General features: G+C 45.2%; 3 protein-coding genes across 8 annotated transcripts in view; 1 reads left to right on the top strand and 2 right to left on the bottom strand.

Moving 5' to 3' along the window:
- The window catches only part of klc1a (kinesin light chain 1a), a 36,683-nt gene extending 34,898 nt beyond the window's left edge, over nucleotides 1-1,785 (bottom strand). For all 4 annotated transcript variants that reach the window (XM_029494472.1, XM_029494473.1, XM_029494475.1 and 1 more), the window contains exon 1: nucleotides 1,310-1,785. The gene's annotated coding sequence lies outside the window, so the exon portion shown is untranslated. The remainder of the gene's footprint in view (nucleotides 1-1,309) is intronic.
- A 1,532-nt stretch (nucleotides 1,786-3,317) lies between these two features.
- coa8 (cytochrome c oxidase assembly factor 8) lies at nucleotides 3,318-7,269 on the bottom strand. The gene is made up of 5 exons (XM_029493925.1): nucleotides 6,983-7,269; nucleotides 5,609-5,806; nucleotides 4,599-4,662; nucleotides 4,262-4,352; nucleotides 3,318-3,825 (listed from the first exon to the last, which is right to left on the bottom strand). Exons 1-5 carry the CDS (start codon nucleotides 7,121-7,123, stop codon nucleotides 3,723-3,725), a joined length of 597 nt encoding a protein of 198 aa, XP_029349785.1. The 5' UTR covers nucleotides 7,124-7,269; the 3' UTR covers nucleotides 3,318-3,722.
- Nucleotides 6,348-17,343, top strand: bag5 (BCL2 associated athanogene 5). 3 transcript variants are annotated; one of them, XM_029493922.1, is made up of 3 exons: nucleotides 6,348-6,494; nucleotides 11,873-12,766; nucleotides 14,027-17,343. In XM_029493922.1, exons 1-3 carry the CDS (start codon nucleotides 6,460-6,462, stop codon nucleotides 14,565-14,567), a joined length of 1,470 nt encoding a protein of 489 aa, XP_029349782.1. In that variant the 5' UTR covers nucleotides 6,348-6,459; the 3' UTR covers nucleotides 14,568-17,343. The 3 variants fall into 3 exon arrangements, with proteins under 3 accessions (XP_029349782.1, XP_029349784.1, XP_029349783.1); XM_029493924.1 differs by lacking the exon at nucleotides 6,348-6,494 and adding an exon at nucleotides 8,109-8,343; XM_029493923.1 differs by lacking the exon at nucleotides 6,348-6,494 and adding an exon at nucleotides 8,460-8,829.
- The last annotated feature ends 6,463 nt before the right edge of the window (nucleotides 17,344-23,806 follow it).

Raw genomic sequence — 23,806 nt, 5'->3', positions numbered from 1 at the left:
GCCGAGAGGTTTGCTAATATTTAACTTGCTCTCTTAGATGTGGCTGGAGTGGAAGAACTATTAAAAACACCTCTTATATACCTGATGACGGTTAACAAATGAGATTCAAATGAAAAGCACTTCTTGATTATTCGGTTAAAAACATTCTCTGTGAAATGTCAAGATGACATCTTAAATTAGCTGGTATTGCCAGCTCAGATTAAAGCAGCACATTATCACATTATCACAGAAGCAAAGACAGGCAGATGTTTTTCTTTGAGGATTGATCTTATTTCTGACAAATCACTTCAGTGACTTCCAAACAGCATCACACACACATTAGGTTTAATCAACAACTCTCTGAGGCAATAAAGTGCCACTTTACTTCGTTTTAAATGAAAATAAATCTATTCCTCCACCGTGTCTGTTGTGTGTTGGCTGAAGCTTTAAGCCATGTGTGTCTTCATGCTCATTCAAGATTAACAACAGAAACGTGTCTTCTTTTTTGAAGACATGAAGTCGTACCATTTATGAAAACAGCCTGAGTGACAGAAACGCTCTTTGGTTGCTTCTCACAAACACAGTTCACTATCTCCCTCGATACACACAAAACCTTTGGGATCTCTGAGGCAACAACAAGCTGGCCCCCAACCAACCCCCCCCCAGGAGAAAGGGGGCAGAGGGGTGTGATCCTGGGGCTGGGGAGGGAAGGAGGACTCTGGAGGAGGACACTGCAGGGCAAAAGGAAAACCAAAACGAGCTGTGTCTGTCCTCCCCCAGCTGTGGGACACACAGTGGGACACAGTGTGGGACATACACAGTGGGACACACAGTGTGTGTGTGTGTGTGTGTGTGTGTGTGTGTGTGTGTGTGTGTCCAGAAGCTGCCTCTGTCTCAGCCTCCTCCTGCTGTGAATATCAATGAAACAGCTAAATGTCCATCACATGACAAAGTCAACATCATACACCAGCAAAGTGCCTCCATCCATCCATCCATCCACCCACCCGGGCTGACAGCCACACTTAAGCCGTGTCCTCACCACCACAGTCCCCCAGGAGCGGATCAACCTGAAGAACCAGCCGGAGCTCGGTGCTAACTCCCGGCTAGCCCTCCGGTGACAGTTAAGGCTTTTACCGTCTAATTCCTGAAATTAAGGTGGACACCTCCGGTTAAAGACAGAAGAGCTGGGGGGGGGGTGCCCTGATTTAAAAACAAAACAACACTAATTGTTGCGGTTTGACGGGATGACACATTAAAAACACACTTTTACACCATTTATCTTAATTGGTCAAGTCGGGCCGTTCCGGGAAATAGACGGAGCCGTTCCTACCGTTCCTTAGGACATCCGTTGCCGCCGTAGCCGGACTGTAACGCCGCGTTTTTCCTCCTCCTCAAAACAGATCCCGGGAAAAATAAATACAATTCACACCTTCCCCCACAGAGATGTGGTTTGGTGTAGTGTTCCTGCCTGTGGCCGAGGGAGGGGTGGTGGTGGTCGGGGTAAAGAAAGTTTTACAGCCGTCTGTGGTTGTCAGCCGTTAGAGATGAGCAGCTAGCTCCATGGCTAACGCCGCCGATCCGTCACAGCCAGGGTTTAGTCGGAGCCCTCGGCGGAGAGAGGCCGGGCCCGCTGAGGCTCCATGGCAGGAAGAGCTAACCCCGGGGCGGCTTCATGGAGCTGGCTGGGCGCCCATGGCTGGTGGGGGTGTCGGAGGTTGGTCGGTGGGCGGGAGGAGGATGACGGTCCTCCGGTCTTCTGGCTGGATCACCGACGGACTGAAAATGGCGTTAGCCGGTGTCCCCCCTCCTCCCCCCGGCTCCCCCTCGGTAATGATGTCACCCCGGCCGGATTAAAGGGGAAGCCGCTCTTATTTATAGATTTATTTATCGATGAGATCATCTTCATCAATTTATTTATCACCTTATTTATAGATTTATTTATCGATGAGATCATCTTCATCAGTTTATTTATCACCTTATTTATCGATGAGATCATCTTCATCAGTTTATTTATCAACTTATTTATAGATTTATTTATCGATGAGATCATCTTCATCAGTTTATTTATCACCTCATTTATAGATTTATGTATCGATGAATTCATCATCTTCTTCATCAGTTTATTTATCATCTTATTCATCGATTTAATCCAAAACAATGTCTGGAAACACGCTTTTTTATTTTTATTTTTTGCACTCTTGGGACACAGTTTATAAAATCCTCTCCAAGACAATAATCGATTTGTAATCTGATCATTTCCGCTGCAGACCGACAGAAAACCCAGTGATTATTAATTATTAACATTTACTCTCACGTTTGTCAGCGGTCGTTATAAATCTCTGTCTGGTGGACTAAACCCGTTTATAAAACCACTGCAGACTAACTATAGGTTTACCATTCGTTGACAAACGAACAGAGATTATATTCTCTGGTTTGTGACTATAAATAGTTATTTTTCCTGCAGTAAGTTTCCTCAGTCAGATATATTTAGCTTTGCACTGAATCCTCCTGTTATTGCTCCAGCTGTGTATCATTTCTCGGCTCATCGTGTGTCCATATGATCCATGTTCTTACATCAAGTTCTGCTTTATCTACTGTTTATTCCCAAACTCAGCGCTGCACAGCTTCTTATTTTATTCTAATACAGTCTCATTTTTCATCATCAGAGAACCCATGAAGGTGTCACTGATTTCATTTCAGTTTTTTGCAGGCCAAGCAGGACTTCACCGTTTGGCCTCCAGCCAACGCAGGAGGATGGATGAACGGGTGGAAAAATTTGGGGCACCAGGCTCCATCCTTGTTCTGACTCAGGCCCTTTAGCTGCATGTTGTTTCTGCTCTGTTGAGTCCTTGACCTTTCCTGTCTGTCTTTATTATGATGAAGGCCAAAATAAACTGAAAGTTTATGCATTTTTTCTTCCCAAAGCCTTTGCAGGTGCTTGCAACATGTTGCACTGTGCTGTAAAAACGCCAGAGCTCAAGCTCAAAGCAAAATGAGGCTTTTCTCAGTTGCTGCACTTAAATGTGTTTGCCTTAATGGACCAAATTCAATGCAAACATGAGGAATAAATTACTTTTTTAATACCACACACCGCTGATACAAAACATCTTTATCAGCCTGATTGAAAATAAGCTGTCAAACACGTGCACATTCTTCTGCACTGCTTCAACTCACCTACGTGAGACGCTGCACTGACTGCGTTCGTGCACATCTTTGTTTCATCCTGCTGTTTGCTCTTTGCACAAGTTTGGGCTTTGTCATGACTCATCCTTAAAAAATGTAGACAATCTCTGCCTGAGCCATTGTGGATTTTATAGTAAAGTGGTTGAAGGCGTGAAGAGATGAAATAAATCCTTTTATTTAATTGATGTTTCAGGTGAACCCCCAACTGCAGGGAGGAAACTTCCAAAGATAAAGACTATTTCTCAGAGCAATTACATGAAAGATGAAGAGATGGAAGAAATCTGCTTCACGTTTTTGTCTGTGTCTTCACACAAGCTGTGAGAATATATTTATGGACCTGAGGGGATTTCAGGAAACCAAACACACATCAGAAAGAAAAGGAAAATAAATAAGACAGAAAAACAAATCTCCAGTCAGATACAGGCGGTAAGTGAAAAAGATGGGAAGATGTCTGGGGAGCCTTCATATGTTTTCTTGGGAAAACACACTCATCCCACATTTACATTTCATCGTCTGATGCTTTTATCCAAAACAAGTGGTGCAGAGGATTGTATTTATCATCAGGGGCCTTTCTTGCTGCTGTGTCTGACGGTGCTCCACATGTTGTTCAGGGCGATTCGAGCCATGAGCAAGGTGATGGTGAAGTTTCGTCTGTACCATTCCCTGCATAAGAATGAAAACGAGGTTAAGGGTAAAACTCGGGAGAGCAAAAGACCCAACAGATGATCCACCGCTTCACAAAAAGAGTTGAACTTTTTTATGTCACTGTAAAGCAGGATGCAATAAAAGATCAGGAGCTTCTTATAACGATTTTAAAAAGCTGGAGGAGGAAAAGGAGGAAATGCTTCACCTGATTGACTCTAATCTGAGACAGAAACAGGAATAATGACAACATGTGCGTCCGTCTCTGACCTACAGATACATCATCCTCTCTGCGATGCAAAGTCACAGACAGCTCCGTTTGTTGTTCCCTCGACACCACGTGGACGTGTTATATATAACGGTGCCAGTTTAAACCCGCAGCACCCACGGAGGGAGATGTGCCCGCCCACCCAGCGGCATCATGGGAGAAACTCGGCTTGCATCAACAACGACTCACTTGTTGTAATTTGCATGTCGTGTTCTGTTTTTGTCCAGGAAGCTTTTGTAGAAGACAGCCATTTCTTCACTGTTCAGGGACCGTCTGCGTCCTGGGGGGGGGGCAACATAATGATTTACTCTCATCATTAAGAGTCAGTTTGGTTTATTTATATAGATAGTTCTAAATCAAAGTGCTTTACAAAAGCAGGAAAATACACTGAAAATAGAACTTTCATGGACATTTAAAAAAGGTTTTTCAGCCTCAATGAAACGTGTTTCATCAAGGTTGCCTAAAAGGTTGAAGTCTCCGTAACAGGAAAATTGAACAGGAAAAAGAGTAGAAAATATGTCCTCACCATCCTCATCACGCACAGTCAAGCCTTTAGCCTTCAAGTGAGAGATGATGAACTCTTCTTTTTCCTAAAAGAAACAGAAAAGCTCAGGAAGTTTGAAGTGTTTTCTCACAAGCTGAAAGAATCCAGAGATGAGACTGATAAAATGAGAGATAAGTGAATTTACAGGACGGGACCATCAGACCAGAGTGACTCAATTTTCAGAAAAACATGTATTTAACAGTAAGAATAACACAAACCACCATTTACTGTGCTGCTGCTTAAGTGTAGCCTGAATATAAAATACAGGAGCTGGGTTTCCATACATGTGGATGGAGCTAAATCAAATAAAAATCAGCTTTTCAAGTTCAAGTTTAAAAAACAGTCAAATTGAAGATTTCTGATATATTACGTTATATTCTTAACAAATTTCTCTAAAAATAATAAATGGATGTATTCATAGAAAATATTCAGTCCCTGCTGTGATTTAACAGTTTTGTTGTGTGATGCTTCCCTCTGCTGGTGAACACGACAACCTTCCTTCATTAAAGACAGACACGCCAAGACACCTGATTAATAATCACCACAGCTATGGGGTTGAGAGCTGAACCCAACCGAAGGTCAGAGGTCAAAGTTCAGCAGAAAGGCAGCAGCACTGACTGGAGCAGGCAGGAACTCAGCAGAATGGAGATCTGCTGAGTCGGTTAACATCAGAGTTCAGTGTTCCTTAAAACGCACCTTTAGCTGCATCATGGGCTCATTACTCTGTTGAGTTTATACTTATCTGCATTGTGTATTATGCATATTGTATATTTTATCTAAAATTCAGCCAAATCTCCATTCATTTTTTTCTCCAGAGCAGGAACAAGTGATTTGACTCATCTGAAGAAATATCTCAGCATCTGGATTAATAATTGATGAATAATCTTTTTTAGGACTCATACTGTGTATTAAGTCTGAGCAAATGTAAACAATCATTCATTGATTTGCTGATATGAAGAAATTTTAAACAATTTACAAAAATGCCTGTTAACCTTGCTGAAGCTGACGTTCTGTTTGGTCCAGAAGTCGTGGTTCCAGTCCTCTGTCTCCTGCCTCAGGTGTCTCAGGCGTTTCTCCAGCTCCGACTCGTTCTCCGGGACGTGGTAGACGACCGGCCGCAGGTTGGACAGGGGGTTTGGTGGACCAATCCAGTCGTATGTGGAGCCGGCTGCTGGTCTGACGGCAGATCTCTGCGGGTGACAAACAACAAATACAAAACACCAACTCCAGTTTCCTGCTGCGACTCTGTTTCATTGACAAAATCCATCATGAAGAGTGAAGTGCCTCTGCTGTAACAGAAAGCTGCTGCTTTAACAAAAGAGGATCACATATAAAATGGAGGAGAGGTTTTTGTCTAAATCTACTAATGTATAGCTGCAAAATAAACGTGCACTTAAGCAAAATGTAAATTACTTTCCACTGAAATTGAAAAATTCAAAAATTGAAATTAGAAAAAAAAAATGCCTTAAAAATGCTATTAGGTATATCAGTACATGCATTTAGTTACTTTCTACAAGAATCAATGAAATCATTTAATAATTCATCAATAAATAGCAGACTATCCACAATTAAACCCATGAATTCATTATTTATTAGAGTAGAATAGAAAAAGTAACATAACGCCAAAGGTCTAAAGAAGGTAAACATTTTAAGTTTCAATTTATTTTTTTTTTTTTTACACTGAGTCACAAATATGAATCATTTAAGAACTCTGTGAGCCGTCTTTACATAAAGTCACTCAGTTTCACTTCAGAAGGGGCGTGAAAGTTTTGGCACACAAACATAACGTCAATCAGCAGCTGACTTATTGGAGACTGTTTATCATCAGTGACCAGACAGCAGGATGAGAAGAGCCAAAGACCAGAGTCCAGCACACAGGTAGATATTCTCAGCTCCTATACTTTACTTTACTACTCTGAGCCACAAACTAAACCTTACACTCCAGCAGTTTTATTTCTCAGCTTTAGTCACCAAAATCCAAAATATGATCCCAAATATAAAAGGAGTGTGTTGAAATCTGTGTGTTTGTGAGCACATTCATGCAAATCAATTATGCTTCTTATGCTTCATAATCAAATATAATTATAAATAATTATGTAATAACATGATTTCTGAAAATGTTTTAGATATTTAATAGCCTCAGAGCTATGGATTCTAAGCCGCTTTGTTCTTAAAGCTACTTAAACATTAGTTTTATTACTATTATTATTAGTGCACTGAAGGTAGTAAAAGTAAAAGTAAAAACGGGAAATAAGACCGGAAGTAGAAACATCATGGCAACACATACATACGTGCATGCGTAAAGAGAGTGTGTGTGTATGTGTGTGTGTGTGTGTGAAACAGTGGTTGCGCTTCGGGGATCGAACCTGTGGTGTTTTGTCCCGCTGGGTTGCCAGGTTGGAGCTGCAGAACCGGCGGGTCGCCGCCGACGGACCGTGTGTCCTCAGAGCGGCGGCGAAGGTCCTCCGGGTCAACCCGGCCAGGGCCGCCGATGTCCGGGAACACATTCAGAGTCAGACACCGACACTAAGCGCTTTTAGTTCGCGGAGGTTTGACCCACAAAGGACCGGAGAAGGCTCCGTCTGTCGGCCTCAGCCCACACCGGCCATGTCCTTCTGCCCTGCAGACCGCTTCCTGTCACGTGACATCAGCACGGAGCTAGCGCGCTCGAAAATCTCACCGTCGCCGCCCAGGGTGCGATTAGCCAGGCGGGAAATGAGTCAAAAGTTTTAGTGAAGTTAAAGTTAGTCTTTCATTTAAAATACTGCTGTAAGTTAAGATGTGATGGAGATACATTTACAAAATATTATCAATATGTTTCCCTTTGTAGCATTTATAAGAAATGTTTTTACTGAACAGATTATAACACATAAATATTTATCCTTCTAAGTATAAACAGAGTAAATCAAGTTAAAGTCATTTTTATTTAAGCAGAAAACCCCCAAAGCCTTCGAGACTCTACACTCAAACTACTGTGGGCCCATCTGTGCACAATTTTATATTTATTATATTATTATTTAGATGCATTAACATTAATGAATGAACTTGTTGAACATCTAGAGAAAAAATAAGCTACAAACATTTTTAGAGGAATAAAATACACCAGATATAAAGAAAAATATACACACATGTTAATGCTTACAAACTATACAACTGCTCTCTACCTCATATTTTATATTTAATACGAAAATATCATTTGGTACATCATACATTATTATGTCAATACATTGTAGTGGATTTATTTAATATACATCAAATACTTTTATATTACCACAGACAGGCAGAATTATTAATTATATTTAAATATGATTAATATCTAAATTGTGTCAACGCAGAAAAACACGAACGTCACGAACGGGACGGCGGCGTCAGGAAATGGAGCGCACATAACGTTGGACGACCAAAACTTACGGTTCGTTAAAGACATTAACGCCGATCACCCGCAAAAAAAACCCCAAAAATAACACAGTTATGTGTCGTTTTCCACTTCGACGGGAGTGTATTTCGATTGACTAAACACAAAATCCTACCTCTTACTCTGTGAGCCCCAGAAAACGTCGATAAATGAGTTAGATTTGTATTTATTAGGCGGCATTAAACTCCGGGTTAGTTCATTCTGGGGAGCAGGAAAGTAAGTAGCAGGTAGCTCGGTGGGCTAATGTTTAGCTTTAATCAGCGGCGGTGCGCACTTTCCACCTCCTCAGATGGCTGTCCGCTGGCTCTGCAGGTAAGGACCAGCTTCCACAGGTGACCCGGTGTTGTTGTTGTGTTTACCCCCCGCCCCCGCTAAAAAAAAAATAAAAAATAAAAAACTACCCCCCCCAGATATTCGGCCAAGGTGGGGCAGTCAGCTGATCAGCGGTTAGCTTGAATAGAGACAATAGCATCCGCACGGAGCGGACCGGCCGACTGCCGCCTACCGGATCCGAAAACCCTCCACCGAACCCGGCTCGGTGGCGTTTCAACGGTTCGGTTCTGAGGCGAGGTACCGAGCCGGAGCCTCCTCAGACCGGCTGTGGGAGGGGCGACACCAGCCCGACCGACCGACCGACCGCAGTCAGTCACCGTCAGGCAGGCAGGCAGGCAGGCGGGGGGGTCGGTGCCGAAACTGACCGGAGCTGACGCCTCCAATCCGGGATTAACCGTCCAGCTGTGGCTGATGGAAACGGACATCCGTGAAAATGTGCGCGAATGTGTTCGGAGTTTTGAAAAGGTGAGAAAAAGGTGTGTGTGTGTGTGTGTGTGTGACGGGGGCAGATGATGGGGCAGATGTTGGGGGGGGGGGGGGGGATGCTGCATGTCCTCACCGGGGTGGACGCCTCGGGGAGCCGGCCGGCCCAGCCCGGGGTGGGGGGCTGTTTTCGGCGGTGACATAATGCGCAAAGCCGGTGCAGGCAGGGAAGGTGGCTGAAGGGGGGAGGTGGGGGGGCTCCATCACAGGCATGTTAACCTCCAGCTCAGGGAGCCTTCATGCTGGCTGCCTCGTGGCAGAGAGGAGGGATTCCTCCTCTCATCCTGGCACCCAGCCCCGGATCTAACCGGGGGTGGAAGTGGATTTTTGCTGAGATTATCCTAATAAAGGCTCAGATTTGTCAGCATGGATTCATCCACTGCTCTGGAAATGCCCGGCCCTTCGCCCTCTTACATAAAAGTACTTTAGGGAATGCTCGTGCATAATCCTGTGGATTTTAATAAGTGTTATCGATGCAGCCGATAACATCAGATTGTGGGCCACAGTTTTCACAGCGAGCTGTCAGGCGGCTCCGTTCGTCTGTCTCATCGTGCAACCTCTCCCCCCACAGCCATTCTGTTCTCAGCTCCCTTCTTAACTGTACTGTTGTGTCTCAGCGTTCAGCCTGCAGAGAGGGGAAGTTCTCCTTCATGCAGTCTGGGAAAATCTGTAACCTTTTACGTTAATGCTGGAGGTCATTTCTGGGGGGCCAAGCTCAGGGTCCTAAAGGGTCACGGGGGGCCCCTCAGCCTGACAGACCCTTCGTCTGAAGGGACTGAGCCATTACAGGCAGGGCTGCCAAAAGAAAATCCAATCCAGTATTTGAGATTTGCTCCTCCTTCCAGAATTCGCCGTCTGACCTGCGTCTCAGCTCTTCTTTGATGGCTGCAGGGAATATTTTTACTCGGCGTGTTGCTCTGTTCTGAGTCAGTGTGGATCTCCTGTGACAGGAGGCGGCCCGACTCTCCACATCTCCACCGAGAGGCCAATAAATCGAGGTTCAGATGCGGGTTTCTCAAACCACAGCAGCCCCACTGAGATGTAGACAACAATAGAGACACAAAGATGCTCCACAAAATGAGTAGAAAGAGACAAAATGTGATTTTAACAAGATGCAAAGCGGGCAGGAAGAGATGCCATCAGCTACAAAGAAAGGGAAAACATAAGATATAAAACAGATGCAGTTGACTAGACAAAGACAAAATGACAACACAAAGACACACTCAAGTGCTACAAAGAGTGAGTGATGTGATTATGAAGGTGCAAAAACAAACTACAAAATGACCACAGCCAATCGAAAGGGGATTACAGAGACCGACAATCTGTACAGATGCACAACAACTGGAAAGAGACACAATGTGACAACAAAAAAAGTCTAAAATGACTCCAAAGAGACACAGAACGAACATAAAAAGACTTCAAATGGCTACAAGGAGACAAAGTACCACGACAGAAAGACACAAAATGACTTAGAAGAAAAGCTTCCGACTGCGAGGACACACAAAAGACAAAGTGCCCTCCTCCTCTTTAAAAGCTGCAGTTTAATTAACATCATGAACCTTCAGACTGAACACCACGACAGGAAGTGCTGCTTATTATTTCCTCGCTTCGTTAACCTGATGGCTATTTTCTTCATGAATCAGTCGATTGTTTGGACTCTGAAATGTCAAAAATCTGAAAAACCACAAGACTCCTTCTGTCTGACCAAGAATGCAAAAGATTTTTTCCGATGGGAGCTTATTTAAGAACTCATTAATCTGATTAAGAACAACAGAATCAGTTGGCACATTTCACCTGTGACCCAGCCCCCCCATGACGCCTAATCCTCCTGCATGACCGAGTTCTTCCACGTTTTTTGGGGTGCTGGTCAGCCACCTTCATTTTCCTCTGCGCGCTCTTTATGTCTTTTCAACCAGGATTAGTGGAGCCATCGGCATCATGTCAGCCAACAGGCCCGGGAGAAGCGCACAACGGTTGTCATGTGGGTGTTCACCTCGCCGAGCCCAAATGTAGGTTAATGCTGTTGAATTTGTCGTATTGTTTGTAAGCAGAGGATCTGGTGAAATGATCGTGTGGGCATTTGTTGTGGCCGTGTGCGTCGCTGAATCCTCGTTTGATCGATCTGAAGGTGAGTCGGTGGAAGAAAGACGCCTGAGTCTGCTGTGGATTTCTGATCCTTCTGATTATTCACACTAAATGCTGCTCCGGCTGAAGACATCAGTCTGGCTTTGAATTATGGGATGCAGAGTCGTGAAAAAAAGAACAGGTTGGGCTTTGTGTCTTCTGCACCTTTAACAATGAATATTAAAATATTCTCATCCATGTCCTGATTCTATTTATATTAGACTGAAAGGGGACAATGGAATAAATCAAAATGTCAGATTATATTGAAGTCTACGGGAAAACGTCCCTTTTTATAAAGTCTTCCTCTGTTTCTCGTCATGGAAGCGTTACTTCAGCTCCGTATTTCAGCGCTAACTTCACAGTGAAGGTGGAGTTGGACTGGGCTGAACCAGAAGACCAGTTGCTGTTTAAAGAAAAAAAAAAAGGGAGGAATAATTCCCAATGCATGGTTGGTTTTCAGACAGATAAAACGCTTTTGCTCCGTCACCACATGTGGTAACGTTGGTGGACTGCTCACATGTAAGGTGGATTATTTCCATGTGTAACAACTCTCCAGCCCTCAGGCTGGATTTCAGGATGACAGAATTCCCTGCACACTTACAGCAGATTTCTTTCTGCAGCCAAACAGATACTTGGGTTACATCCATCGTTGCACTTTAGCCACCGCTGATATGTGGAAAGATCTGCAAAAGCATGTTGGTTTAAAAATGTCACTGCCCCGTTATTCGCCGTGTCGCTGTAAATTCTTCTTGTCTTGGTGGAGATTTAAAAGGCTGAGGTTGCAGAGATTTGTTCAGCTGCTCTGGCAGGAATCCAGACATTAGCTGAAGGTCCAATTCAACCAGAGACAGGAGCTCTGCCCGGTCTTTGATTCTTATTGTCCTGCCTTTTTTTCCCCCAGCCTGTTTGGAAAGCCCTTTGATGGCGGGAAAAGGATGGACCATGGCGGCTCGCAGCAGCAGCAGCACCACCCGATGGAGCAGCAGCAGCCGTACAATGCGCAGCACCCCGCCATGATGCGGCTGTACGAGGTCCAGAAGGAGGTGGCGTCTCTGGGCCCTCAGGTCTGCACCTTCAGCGGCCTGCAGAACGACCGGGACTACAAGCGTTTGGAGCGGGAGCTGACCCGGCTGCTGCTGGAGGTGGACAAGGTGGACACGGAGGGCAAACCGGAGCTGCAGGGGGCGCGAAAGAGGGCGGCGCAGGAGGTGGAGGGCCTCCTGCGGTACCTGGAGGAGAACGCCACCCACCCGTCCCGTCTGGCCATCGAGGAGCTGAGCAATGAGGCGCGGCAGCTGGTGGACGAACGCGTGGTGGCGCCGCAACGCGCCGGCGGCGTGGCTGAAATAAACGACGAGCTGGTGGACGCCCTGCAGGAGCTGGTGCTGAGGCTCACCCAGGTCAAGACCGAGGGCAGGGTGCCGCTGCGCAAGGCACGCTACCGGGCGCTGACACGCCTGTGCGCCGTACAGGACGTGCTGGAGGGGCGCACGCAGCAGCAGACCCTCTCCCTGCCGCTGTCCGGGGACACCCACGAGGCCGTGCACCGCATCAACCAGGTGATGGTGAAGGTGAGCGTGGCCCGCAGTCAGCTGGTGGCCCTGCTGATGGGCCTGAGCGGGAGAGACAGCTGTGCCCACCTGTCACGCATCCTGACGGAGATGCAGGTGGAGCTGGACGCGCTCGATGTTTCCGGGAACGCAGCGATCAGAAATTACAGGAAACAGGTTGTGGAGGAGATAAACGGGCTGCTGAAACACCTGGACCTGGAGGGGGAGGGAGACGACACGCGCAGGTAGGCTTTCAGGATGATGCAATGCAGATTAGGGCTGCAACTACGGATTATTATCACATTTGGTTAATCTGCAGACTATTTTTACTCCATAAAAACAATCACATCACGACCGCAGAAGATTGAAACGGTAAACATTCACATTAAGTTTGATCAGAATTGGCTGATTGATTTTTGGAAGCATGAACTGTCAGTGTAGATAACAAAGTGTAAGGACTGGGTGTGTTGTGGGTGTGTTGTGAGGTTTTATTGGGAGTCATTGTGTGCTGTTAGGAGTGGATTAGACTCACATCACCAGAGAATCACTGATAGCACTTCTTCAGGACCAATACGCCTACCGCCTGCTCCATTATGTAAATCAGCAGTCTCTTTCTGGTTTTCTATCACAGGAAAAGAGCAGTTTGTGTTGAAGTGTGCACTAAAATAAACAAACCTCACTGAAGGCATTTTAATATTTGTGTGTGCGCAACCGTCCGACCAGCCAGGATAAAAAACTCCTTCTCAAAGTGGATTTGGATATAAAACAGATGAAGATGCTCCAGTTATTCTTTAATTATATCACATCTATCGTGGCTTTATTGGACTTGTGCTTTCATTTTGGAGGTCCACTTGTCGTCTGGTCTCAGTAACGATTCTCTGGAGGTGTGGCGGAGCTGCTTTGCCGCCCCCTCTCCACCTCAGGCAGACATCTTCCCGCCTGACGCTGAAAGCACCAAAGTGCAGCTCAGGCAGACATCAGGATGGTTGTGTTGGGACTTCCTGCTGATTAGATCAGATATTTAGCATTTATAAACTTCTTTATGCTTCAACATTCAGGTACAGTTAGTGATGCTTTGTAGAAGAGCGAATATTTTTATTTCAAGGAGGTGTGTTATACTGCATCAGACTAAGTGTGAGCTAATATCATAAAATATCCATTTTGATCATCTTTATCATCCAGTACCAGAACCAGAGCTGCACAGTAGAGGTGAGGATTTAAATAGATCACTGAGACACCTCAGGTGACCTTTTGACGTCATTTCAAAGCAAATTAAAAGCACGGCTGTAAAAAAAATAAAAAGAACTTCTCTTAAGTTGATGGCAGGGTTTCAGTGTCAGCTAATATTATCTCACTGATGATGCAGATCATGTATTTATAATATAAATATAAGATGAAAAGAAATATTACCAGATTCTAACTTTGCATTTTAAGCTTTTCTAGAGCATTCTTATTTGGTTGCTTTTTATTTTGTAGTTTAAGACTTAACTTCCTGTTTTCTTCAGGTATGACTTGGCGCAGAACAACTCCATTCGTGAAATCGAGGCTGTACGAGCTCACGTCTCCCACCTGAGAGAGGGCGTCCTGCGACACTGCGCCGTGGGCGACCTCGGCTTCAGGCCCAAAGCCGAGCTGCAGAGCCTCCTCACGCACCTGGACCAGGTGGACACGGCCAAGAACCCGTGCATCCGAGAGGCCCGCCGCCGCGCCGTGGTGGAGGTCCAAGCCATCATCACCTTCCTGGACCTCCGTGAGGCCCTCGCCCGCCGCCAGCCCGGCCCCAACGAGCACCCGTCGCACCGGGCCGTGTGGCTGGTCCTCGGGAGCCTCTCAGACCTCCAGGCCCAGGTGCTGGGCTTCGACGGCAAGCGGGTCGACAAGAGCTACATGATCCTGGAGGAGCTGCTGACCAAGCAGCTGCTGGCGCTGGATGCCGTGGACCCGCAGGGCGACGAAACGACCAAGGTGGCGCGGAAGCAGGCGGTGAAGTTCGCCCAGAACATTCTCAACTACCTGGACATGAAGACGGACGAGTGGGAGTACTGAAGGAAAGGATCTGATAATGTGTGTAAATAATGGAGAGAAAAAAAAAAAACTGGTGCGTTATCATTCAACGGGCTGTAAATATTGACTCAAATCCCCAGAATGCACTGCAGCAGCGCTTTTCGTTCATCTCTTCGTGGTAGTCGAGGCCGACCCTGCTGAGAGGTCAACAACACCGAACTCCTTTTGTGAAACACACTTTCAGAAACTATTTTTTTTCTGTGCTTTTTGAAGATTTCCTTTTAAAAAATCTCTGATATACATCGGTGGGTGTGTGTGTGCGCGCGTGTGTGTGAGTTGTCGTCACAGTCGTGTTTGATGTGTGTGCTTGTAGAAGCCTGCTGCCAAAGCACGAAACAACGCCTGTCAGCTGACCCTCCAGACTGAACTCGGTGTCGGTAGATTAGTGGAGTGTGATGATTCGTTTGTTTCACGGTGGCGTCCCCCTCCGGCCTGATTCGTTGCTAACGGAGACGCCTGATGCATGTTTAAAATACAGACAGTCTGAGCGCAGGACTCCGCCCAGAGCGTGATACCTGTTCCCACTGCCGTTTGTGCTAAAATCATATTTGAGTAGATTGTGTTTGTCGAAGCAGATGGTGTGAACAAATGTTAGATGGAGAATTAACCTAATCTGCTCTTAACGGGGAGAGATTATTTTAAGAAGCAGCAACAGGAGCACACATCAGCTGGTACCGGAGCCAGGCGGTCTGCGTTTAAACACACAGGGAGTTTGAATTATTGATGTGAAGTCCTCCTCCGGTCCTGGTCCACGTCTCTGGTAGCTCCAATGTTCCGGACCACAGCCAACTAACTCCCCAAAATCCTGCCGGGCACAGCTGTCCAGGCAAACAGTCAGGAGACGAAGAGGAGTCTCTGCAGACGCCTCGATAAAGTTAGAAACTGAAATCTGCCTGTCAGCAGTGAGCTGGATGTTCCAGGAGATTTAAGTACCTCTCCATCCGCCTGTGTAGTTGTTCCTCTGTGATATGTTTGTTGTGACTTCGTACGATGGCTCGACACTAAAAATGGATCAGGTTTGAATTCGGAGACAAACGAGAGTTTGTTGTTTTTTTTATCCTCTCCACTGATGGAGGACTGAGAGACGTCCCCGGGGAGGAGGAGACGAAGGAGAAGTCAAGGCGATGTTATCTGCTGGATTGGCACATCAAGGCCGAAGCTCGCTGGGCCAGCAGCGTTGACGGTGATCGCAGCTGACAGATCCTTCTAGAAACTTCTCCTAGCTGCCGCCGCCACTGATGGAGACAGTGGGAGGGAAAGGACTGGAAGAGAAGTCCAAATCTCTGTGCCTTTATTTTCACCCTTCACTTCGAGCCGGTTGGTGTAAAGCAGCCTTGTCGTGTGGCATCTGAAAAAAAGAGCTTTTGATACGAATCAATGCACAAGAAAGAGGAAAAGGAAGCACTGAATGTGTTTACGGAGAGCACCTTGACCAATCCCACCACAAGAAATTTGCACTACTTATCAGAAAAGGCTTTTTGAAATCAGTGTCTATCGCCCCCTGATAAATATGGTGATCAATGATTTGGCAGCGCTCTCTGCAGCAGGCGATAACACGAGTCACGTTGTGTTTTCACGAGCTGAAAGCAGTCAGAGCGCCAGAAACCGAAAATCAACCAACAGCTGATTAATTTAACACCAACTTCCTGCTGAATCCCGACAAACATGGCTCCCTGCAGAGAGTTTGACTCTGAAACCAGCAGCTGATAGAATCTGTCGTTCAGTCGTTTCGGTTTTGGAGGTGCAGGTTGTATCACATGATCTATTAATGTGATCAATATTTTCAAGGTCTTCTGGTTCAGGATCAGATTTGCTTTCAGAGGTTTTTCAGCCAAAAACACTGGCAGTAAACTCAACGTTCACAAACAGAGCTCAAAGAGGGATTCATCAGAAGAATCCTGCTGAAAGGCCTTAAAATCTGGTAATGCAGGACTGAAATCGTGTGACTTCTTAGAAATGTTCAGAGAAGCTACTTAGTGGACCAACCAGCAGAAGAAGCAAAGAAAGAGGAACCTTATCTGGTTGTTAAAGGGTTAAATGTCACCACAGTATCTGGGTCAGCAAGTTACTCCGATGTGATTAAAGCGAGAAAACTTCAGCTCTTTGTCTTCTGAAAACACAGCTCGGCCTTCCGGGCGTGGAGCGTTCATCAGACACAGCTCCACAGCTGCTTTCTGCAGTCAGACCAAACCGTTCACATCGCTCCTTTTGTATGCAGTAAATAAAATATAAATAGGTAGATATGGAAAATGTACATTTAGCCCTCACAGTTCGCTTCCTTTTTCAATGCCCATTTGAATAATTAATGGAGTTTTACACTGTATAAAGGAATGCTGCTCAGATCTTTTTCTGTCTCGAAGCTTCTGACCTTATAGTTTTTTCAGTATTCGTGGCGCCTCCATGAGTGGGCAGATTTATACTCTGCGGTTGATAAGTAGAGACTTAAAAGGGAGGAAGGCGATGAGGTAAAGCCCGGTTTCGCTGAAGTCGAGCTTTTTATTAGAACTTATGCCAGCGAGATGGAGCCAGAAATACTTAAAGCGCTGTTCCCTGGTGGTGCTGTGCTCCCCTGAAACTCTCTGTACGGATTTAAGCAACACAAACAGGGTTCACTTCTGAATTCATGGGAATTAACAGATCTGTGATGCAGCGAACAATTATTGAGTATCGCTGATTGACCAGAAATCGATTAGAAGTTTGGTCCACAGTCATTTTTCAAAGCTCACGATGTTTGCTTTAAATGTCTTAAAAAAAAAAATCTCTTGACTTTAAGAAAACCAGAAAATATTCACATCTGAGGAGCTGACTTTTTTTTTTTTTTTTGTGGGTCTAAAATCTTGGTGGAAATGTTGCTGACCAGTTTTTACAGGAAGTGGATGTTGGTATATTTTGTAGAAACGATGTGGCATGACCGTGTTTTTCAAAAATAAGTCGTTAAAACTGAGAGAGGATTTCGATTTGTTGAATCCCACCGTGTGGTCGGAGGGAACGAGGACGGGAACGGAAATCAGTATTAACTTCATTCTTTAGTGTTTGCAGTGACATTGTTCCAACTTTAACGTGAAATGATGAATATCAGAGCGGGATGGGTTGGTTTGTTGAACTCAACGATGCATTAATGGGTTCAGTAACTTAAAGGTTTGACTTTCCCACCTTTGGCTGAATGTAGTCACTGAGGAATGTGTGTCTTTGTATTTCATTGAACCAAAGTTCATTTCAGAAAGCGGACAACATTAAATCTCCAGGACGTGTTGGAGACGATGGAGGCCGAGTCCAATCCAGAATCTTTATTTCCAGTTAAACCTTGTTGTTGTTTACAGTCGCCCAGCTGACAGCGAGGCCCGGGCTGATTTCTGTCTATCTGAAGCTGTCATGGCACAGGGCAGAGGGCAGAGGGCAGAGGGCAAAGGTCAGTCAGACCTGACAGCAGAGGAGAGAAAAAGATCTTCCTTACTGAGCTGTCGCAAAAACTTTTTATTTAAGCGCACTTTTTTATGTTCCTCCGTCACAAATTCTAATAACTGCTTTGCCTTTCTGCTACTGACAGGAATCTGTTCTGTAACAGTTGAATTTATATATATTTTTATTTTTTATTTTTTTTTCAAATACATTTTTTCTTAAGTCGCCTTTAGCTGCATCGATTGTGATGTGTTTTTGTTGTTTCTCCTCCGGGACACGCTTGTACAAAGAGCACTCTGAGACTTGGAAAAAAAACAGAAAAAATCAAAAGCTGTGTGTGAATGCTCATGGATGGTTGTGGTTTGAATTTGTATTCCCGCTGCAAAATAAAGACAGTGTGTCTTGATCAGTGTTATGTTAATGCTTTTTATTTTTTATTTTTTTCATACCTGAGTCTCTCCGGAGGAAAGTTGAAGACCTGACAAGTTTCTCTAAAAGTGATCATAAACTGGGAAAACTTTAAGAACGCCAGCTCTGGGTTATTTTAAAACGCACAGTGCCGCCGTGGGATGTCTGATAAAAGACATTTCATGCACCACAAACTTTCCCTGCTGCAGATGTACATTAAAATTTCAGCTGACACTCAGAGCGGGAGAAGATTTTAGTGTCTCCGACTGACTTCTGATAAAGGACACCAGCATCTGCTGAGATTCAGATGGAATATGTGCTCCACGTTAACTTGATCTCTTCAATATAACGTTTAACAGAAATGATGGTTATAGTTTAAACTGACGTCGACATTTTCATTTCTTTGTCTACCACAGTTTTAGAATGCAGGCTGATTAGACTGACGCTCACCATAAAAATCTGTAGGACGACCTTCGACGACAGGCCCTTCGAGTTTCTGGCTCTCTGAAAATAATCCATCTCTCCTGGATGATGATGGGACACAACTCGGGGACTTCTGGGGGTTTTCCTGCTGACGATGACGTCGGGGGGGAAACTGGACCGCGGTCATGTTTTCCGTTCTCCATGTGTGGGATCACATGACCTTTCACACTGTGACCGGCCGAGGCCGAGTCGCTGCCAGCTGAAGCTCACGTCTGCTCTCAATCGCTGAGTTTCCCTCCAGTCTGGTGAGTTTTTGGCTGTTTTCTTTCATTAAAGCAACTCAGAGTTAGTGAAATGCAAAATAAATTCATTTTTCTCTTTTCCTCTGACGACATTAACTGAGTCTGAACATGTAAAACTTTAACTCCCTTTCAGTTCTTATACTGACTCCTCCGTGCAGATCAGGTGGAATAATCCCACACGCCTTCTGTCAGGAAAGTCCTGCTGAAATATATAATATATAAATTTGTGTTGAACAGTAAGAAAAACATCAACGCTGACATCTTAGGCTGGTTTGTTGGTTTGTTTTGGGCGGAGCTGATTGTCACTTTCAGGGTTTTATGTGTCGCTGAGAGGAAACTTGTAATTTTCCTGCATCACAGCTGCAGCTGATTAGATAATGAACAGGTTTATTTTGAGCAGTGGCTCTTATTTTGGAGGGGGGGTGGACTCTAACACAACCAAAGACAAATGTCACGACTAGATAATGCTACTGACCAAAATAACATAATGTTACATTTCAATCCCGTCAGTGTTTTATGGGACAATCTAAGAACGCTCTGTTTATTTATTTATTTCAATACTGCCTCTTATTCTAAATATGTTCAGTTTTCTTTGACATATTCTGGAGACATATTTCAGATTTAAGCTTCTGGAAGAGATGTTTGGTGGACAAAGTTCAGCTGATTGTTGTGTGCAGTGACAGGAAAGCATCTTTAGGTCTATGGAGCTAGTTTGTCATTCAGCCACCAGGCGGCGCCACATCCTCAGCTGTGTAGGTGGGGTGGGGAGGTGGGGGGCAGGAAAGGGTGGTGTAATGACATAAACCAAAACCCCAGCTCACTCCGACCTTCATGAAGAGCGCTCTAACTCAGTGGTTCACATGATCAGAGGCCTCCGTTCAGTCTGATCCTGGAAACGTCACAGAAAAAAGAAGAATTCAGTTACGGCCTTAAAACAGCAGCAGATGGAGCTGCTTTAAAGCTGGAAAGATGTGACTGATATCGTGTTCAGGTCGCTGAGCAGCCTTTTGCTTTAGGCCTCTTCAAATCTTTGAATAAATTCTTTAGTGTGTTTCTCAGCTCAGTGTGGAAGCTGACGGGGCTAACTGTCTTTAGCCACAGATGATTTTAACTCTGCTAAGTGAGCCAAAGCAGAAAACAGCAGCCAACTTTTTCCAGAAAAACAGCCTTGGCTTCGCCAGCGTCTTTAGCCACAGAAAGGCGGGAACGAACCGTTGAACGGAAACAAGAAAAAGATCAGAACCGAAGGCCGAAGCTTCAAGCAACATTTTTCTGTCCTGAGTCAGACAGCTGGAAGCATCAAGAGAAGGAAATACAGGATAAACATGTGGATGGAGGGTGTGTGTGTGTGTGTGTGTGTGTGGGGCGGGGGGTTGTGTCATGAGGAGCATTCAGGGGAAAATACAACCAATAAACGGATGACTCACAATAAATGCACAACTCAGAGAAGCACAAGATGTCCAGGAGGAGGAGCAGCTCTGCTGTTATTGTGGCTTCTTGTGAGCGGACAGTGTGTAGTTGGATGTTATGTCATGTCCCTGCTGCTGTCAGCTGGGCGGCGGTGCAGAAACAGAGGAGCGTTATGTAACAACCCCCCCCTCACCCCGTGTGTTGCTGTGTGTTGTCTTTAAATACACACGCTGTTGTGCGACCGTGCAGCGGTCAGCCGCTCGTGTTGCAGTTTGGGTCGAAATATTTCAGACTTCCTGCGGCTCCATCACGAGGTTGTCGTGCGGTTTTTGGCGTCCCGATTGTATCTGGAAAAGCTCTCAAAGCCTCATGGGAGCTGCATCTTCTGCAGCAAGAGTCCCAGCCGTCTCACCTGCACACAGCTGGCCTTTGGCCGTTGACCTTTGACCTTCCTCCTAAATGAGCCGTCCTGCTGGGCCGCGATAAGGAAAAAGACGTTTTGTGAAACAACCAGACTCGACTTTACGTGTAACATGTTTACATCTAAATCACGACACTTCAGATAACCTACACGTGGATGTTTACTGCGTCAGCTTCCTGTTGTTGTTTTGTTTGTCCCGACCTCGTGGACAGTAGAGAGCTTGGATTCCATTTGACCCCTTTAAATAACAAAGGAAGATGTCACTTCGAGCACCGATTCAGGTCACAGTTTCTCTGTCTGAGCCACCAACCAGGACCTCCGTGATCATTACCGGGGGGAGGCTGGAGACCAAACATGCAAACTGCAGCAAAGACTGCTGGGAAGTTTCTCCTTCAGGCCTCTGTGAGGGTTTTTCCAATACATTTAAGGTCTCCTGAGGATGAACTCTCCGGCCTTCAGCTTTCACCATCCTTTTAATTTGTTCACTGATGAGTCGAGGAAAAGAAGATGCTGATTATATTTTTGGATTATTATTGATAATATTGATTATTGTCGCCTTGTAAACTGAATACATGTAGTTTTCAGACCAAATAAGTATTTTGAGCCCAGCTAACATGTTGAACACGCCCTGACTTATTTTCAGGACTCAGAGCGGTATGACAACTCTGTGTCAACATTGTTTTAATGGAACTTGAGCAAATATTTGAAATTCAACCGATGACTTCACATTTTGGAAGCAGTTCAACAATGAGAGCGTGTTTTCCTCAGAGGACGATCTGGGGGGAAGTGAAACATCCCAGAATCCCTCAGTGAACCGGGAAAATCCGACTGGAGTTCTGCTGAGGTTTGTTGACACTCAGCTCCGACAGCTGGAAATGATTCTTCTCTGTGAGAAACTCAATGAGTCAGAATTTGTGGACAGCCGTCGGCGAACTGAGACGGGACAGAAGAAGGACCTCCTGATCCCTGAGAGGAGATGAGCATAAGGAGCAAAACTCCAACGAGCAGGCCCTTTTAATGATTGAACTTATTCTGTACTTCTGAGTTTATCTGGATTCATCTCAAACTTATACAGACCAATAAAAAAGCTAGTTTGTTAATTATTGGCTGGGGCTCAGGTCCTGCTTTCTTTTGGTGTCATAAATATATAATGAAGCTGAGTTTCAGCTGTAAAACCTGCACTCACTTTCCGCTCTGCGTGCACTGTGCCATTATTAAAAGAAAAACATACAGTCATTTTGTCTTTTGTGTTTAGTTACTCATATTTAAATTGAATGTGGAAAGTTTGGTGTCTAATCTGATTGGAGACTTTATGTTGTATTTAAGTTCGCTGTCTGATTCGGATTTATTGTGACCTGACACCGATGGGGATGCTGCCATATTTGGCCGGTTGCCACAGCAACGGCAGGAGCTACCCACTCCTCTGCGGCGGCTGCCCTCCGTTTGGCCCGCGGATATTATTGTGCGCCTCCACTCCTACTTGTTACTTCTGCAATCCGAGGAAGAAGCAGCAGCGGCGGCGAGGGAGTTACCTAACGAGTCAGTGATGTGCAGAGGCCTTAAAACCTGAAAAGCCAGCAGACCTTTGAATGTCCGAATGTTTTGTTCTCATATAAAAGGCCACTTACAGCTTCTGTAGTGTTGAGCTGCAGGGGGCAGTCCGTCATCGTGCCTGTGTTTGGGTTTATCGACAGTGAGAAGCTGTTGACTTTTTGTACTGTGCTCCTTGGTTAATCCAGAATGGAGTTCATTTAAAGTGGGAAAGTGCTGCTGCCCCACAACAAGAAGGTCCTGGGTTCGATTCCTGGCCTGACTCTAAACTGTCCGTAGGTCTGAGTGGTTGTTGGTCTGTCTGTCTCTGTGATGGTGAGCTGGGATTGGTGACCCAGAAACGGATCAAGAAGATGAATGAGTGAATAAAAGCGCAGGTTGGACTGTTCAGAGCCGCAGAATCCAATAAAAGATTCAAATAAAAAGAATTCTGACGCATGTTATCTTTCTGGTTAATCATTGTGGGACAGAATGTATCAGCTGATCTTAAAAACCAATAAAACCATAAAGTTTATGGTCCGGCTGAAAAATGGGGCAAACTTCTGAACACTTCCTGCAGCAGAGTCCAAATTTCTAATAACGTTCCCGCCTTCAGGAGAGAAATCGATCCACTGCAGGCGAAACATCGAGGGAACATTCAGCATGCAAACAAAAGACCTAAACTCTCCGGTCAGCAGGAGCAGGAACAAGTCTGCTGAAATAAAACTGGTCTGACTGGTGGGCTCAGGTTTCACACTCTGGGGCTGATGGGTAAATTTGGTGCAGGCCGGACACAGGAGGACAAATAAAGTCTGTCTCTCAGATCTTAGATCGACTTTAAACAACTCGTTTGTTCTGAGTGAGAGCAGAGGTTCATTTTCTGGGTTAGAAACAACGAACCAACAGTCAGGAGCTCAGCGGTCAGACGTCTGAGACGGAAGGGTTTCATTTGAAGTGACGTAATGTGACGTTTCCACGTCGGCCTGCATGTCGGTGGCTGTCAGCTGTCAGTCAGAGCTGCTGGAATCCGGACAAATTAACGCCGGCTTCGTTTCTCCCAGTCTGGATCGAATTAGAGACATTGTGGTTTTTTTGTTGGGGGTATGATACTGCGGTTTCCTGTCGAACAGAACGATAATCAGCGGCTGCCTGGATCCAACTCCAGCCACCTCTTTTGGTTTTTACCTCATCTTCAGATGGTAATAATAATAAGCACATAAAAAAAGACATTAGACTGAGTCTGACTCTGCAGGAGAGCCAGAATGAACAAGATGGACAGATTCTATTTCTCCTCCCAACAGGAGCAGAAAATGGACGGATGGAGTTCT

Source organism: Echeneis naucrates, chromosome 22, assembly GCF_900963305.1.
Source record: "Echeneis naucrates chromosome 22, fEcheNa1.1, whole genome shotgun sequence".
Lineage (NCBI taxonomy): Eukaryota > Metazoa > Chordata > Actinopteri > Carangiformes > Echeneidae > Echeneis > Echeneis naucrates.
This window is presented reverse-complemented; position numbering and strand designations above follow the sequence as displayed.

What these genes read in the sequence shown, in the direction of transcription:
- bag5 (XM_029493922.1), top strand. Translation starts at nt 6,460, where the DNA reads ATGAGAAGAGCCAAAGACCAGAGTCCAGCACACAG. An exon ending in GACCAGAGTCCAGCACACAG is followed by an intron (nt 6,495 to 11,872) that starts GTAGATATTCTC and finishes TTTTTCCCCCAG; the next exon opens with CCTGTTTGGAAAGCCCTTTG. An exon ending in GAGGGAGACGACACGCGCAG is followed by an intron (nt 12,767 to 14,026) that starts GTAGGCTTTCAG and finishes TGTTTTCTTCAG; the next exon opens with GTATGACTTGGCGCAGAACA.
- coa8 (XM_029493925.1), bottom strand. Translation starts at nt 7,123, where the DNA reads ATGTGTTCCCGGACATCGGCGGCCCTGGCCGGGTTGACCCGGAGGACC. An exon ending in AGCGGGACAAAACACCACAG is followed by an intron (nt 5,807 to 6,982) that starts GTTCGATCCCCG and finishes TGTCACCCGCAG; the next exon opens with AGATCTGCCGTCAGACCAGC. An exon ending in AGAACGTCAGCTTCAGCAAG is followed by an intron (nt 4,663 to 5,608) that starts GTTAACAGGCAT and finishes TGTTTCTTTTAG; the next exon opens with GAAAAAGAAGAGTTCATCAT.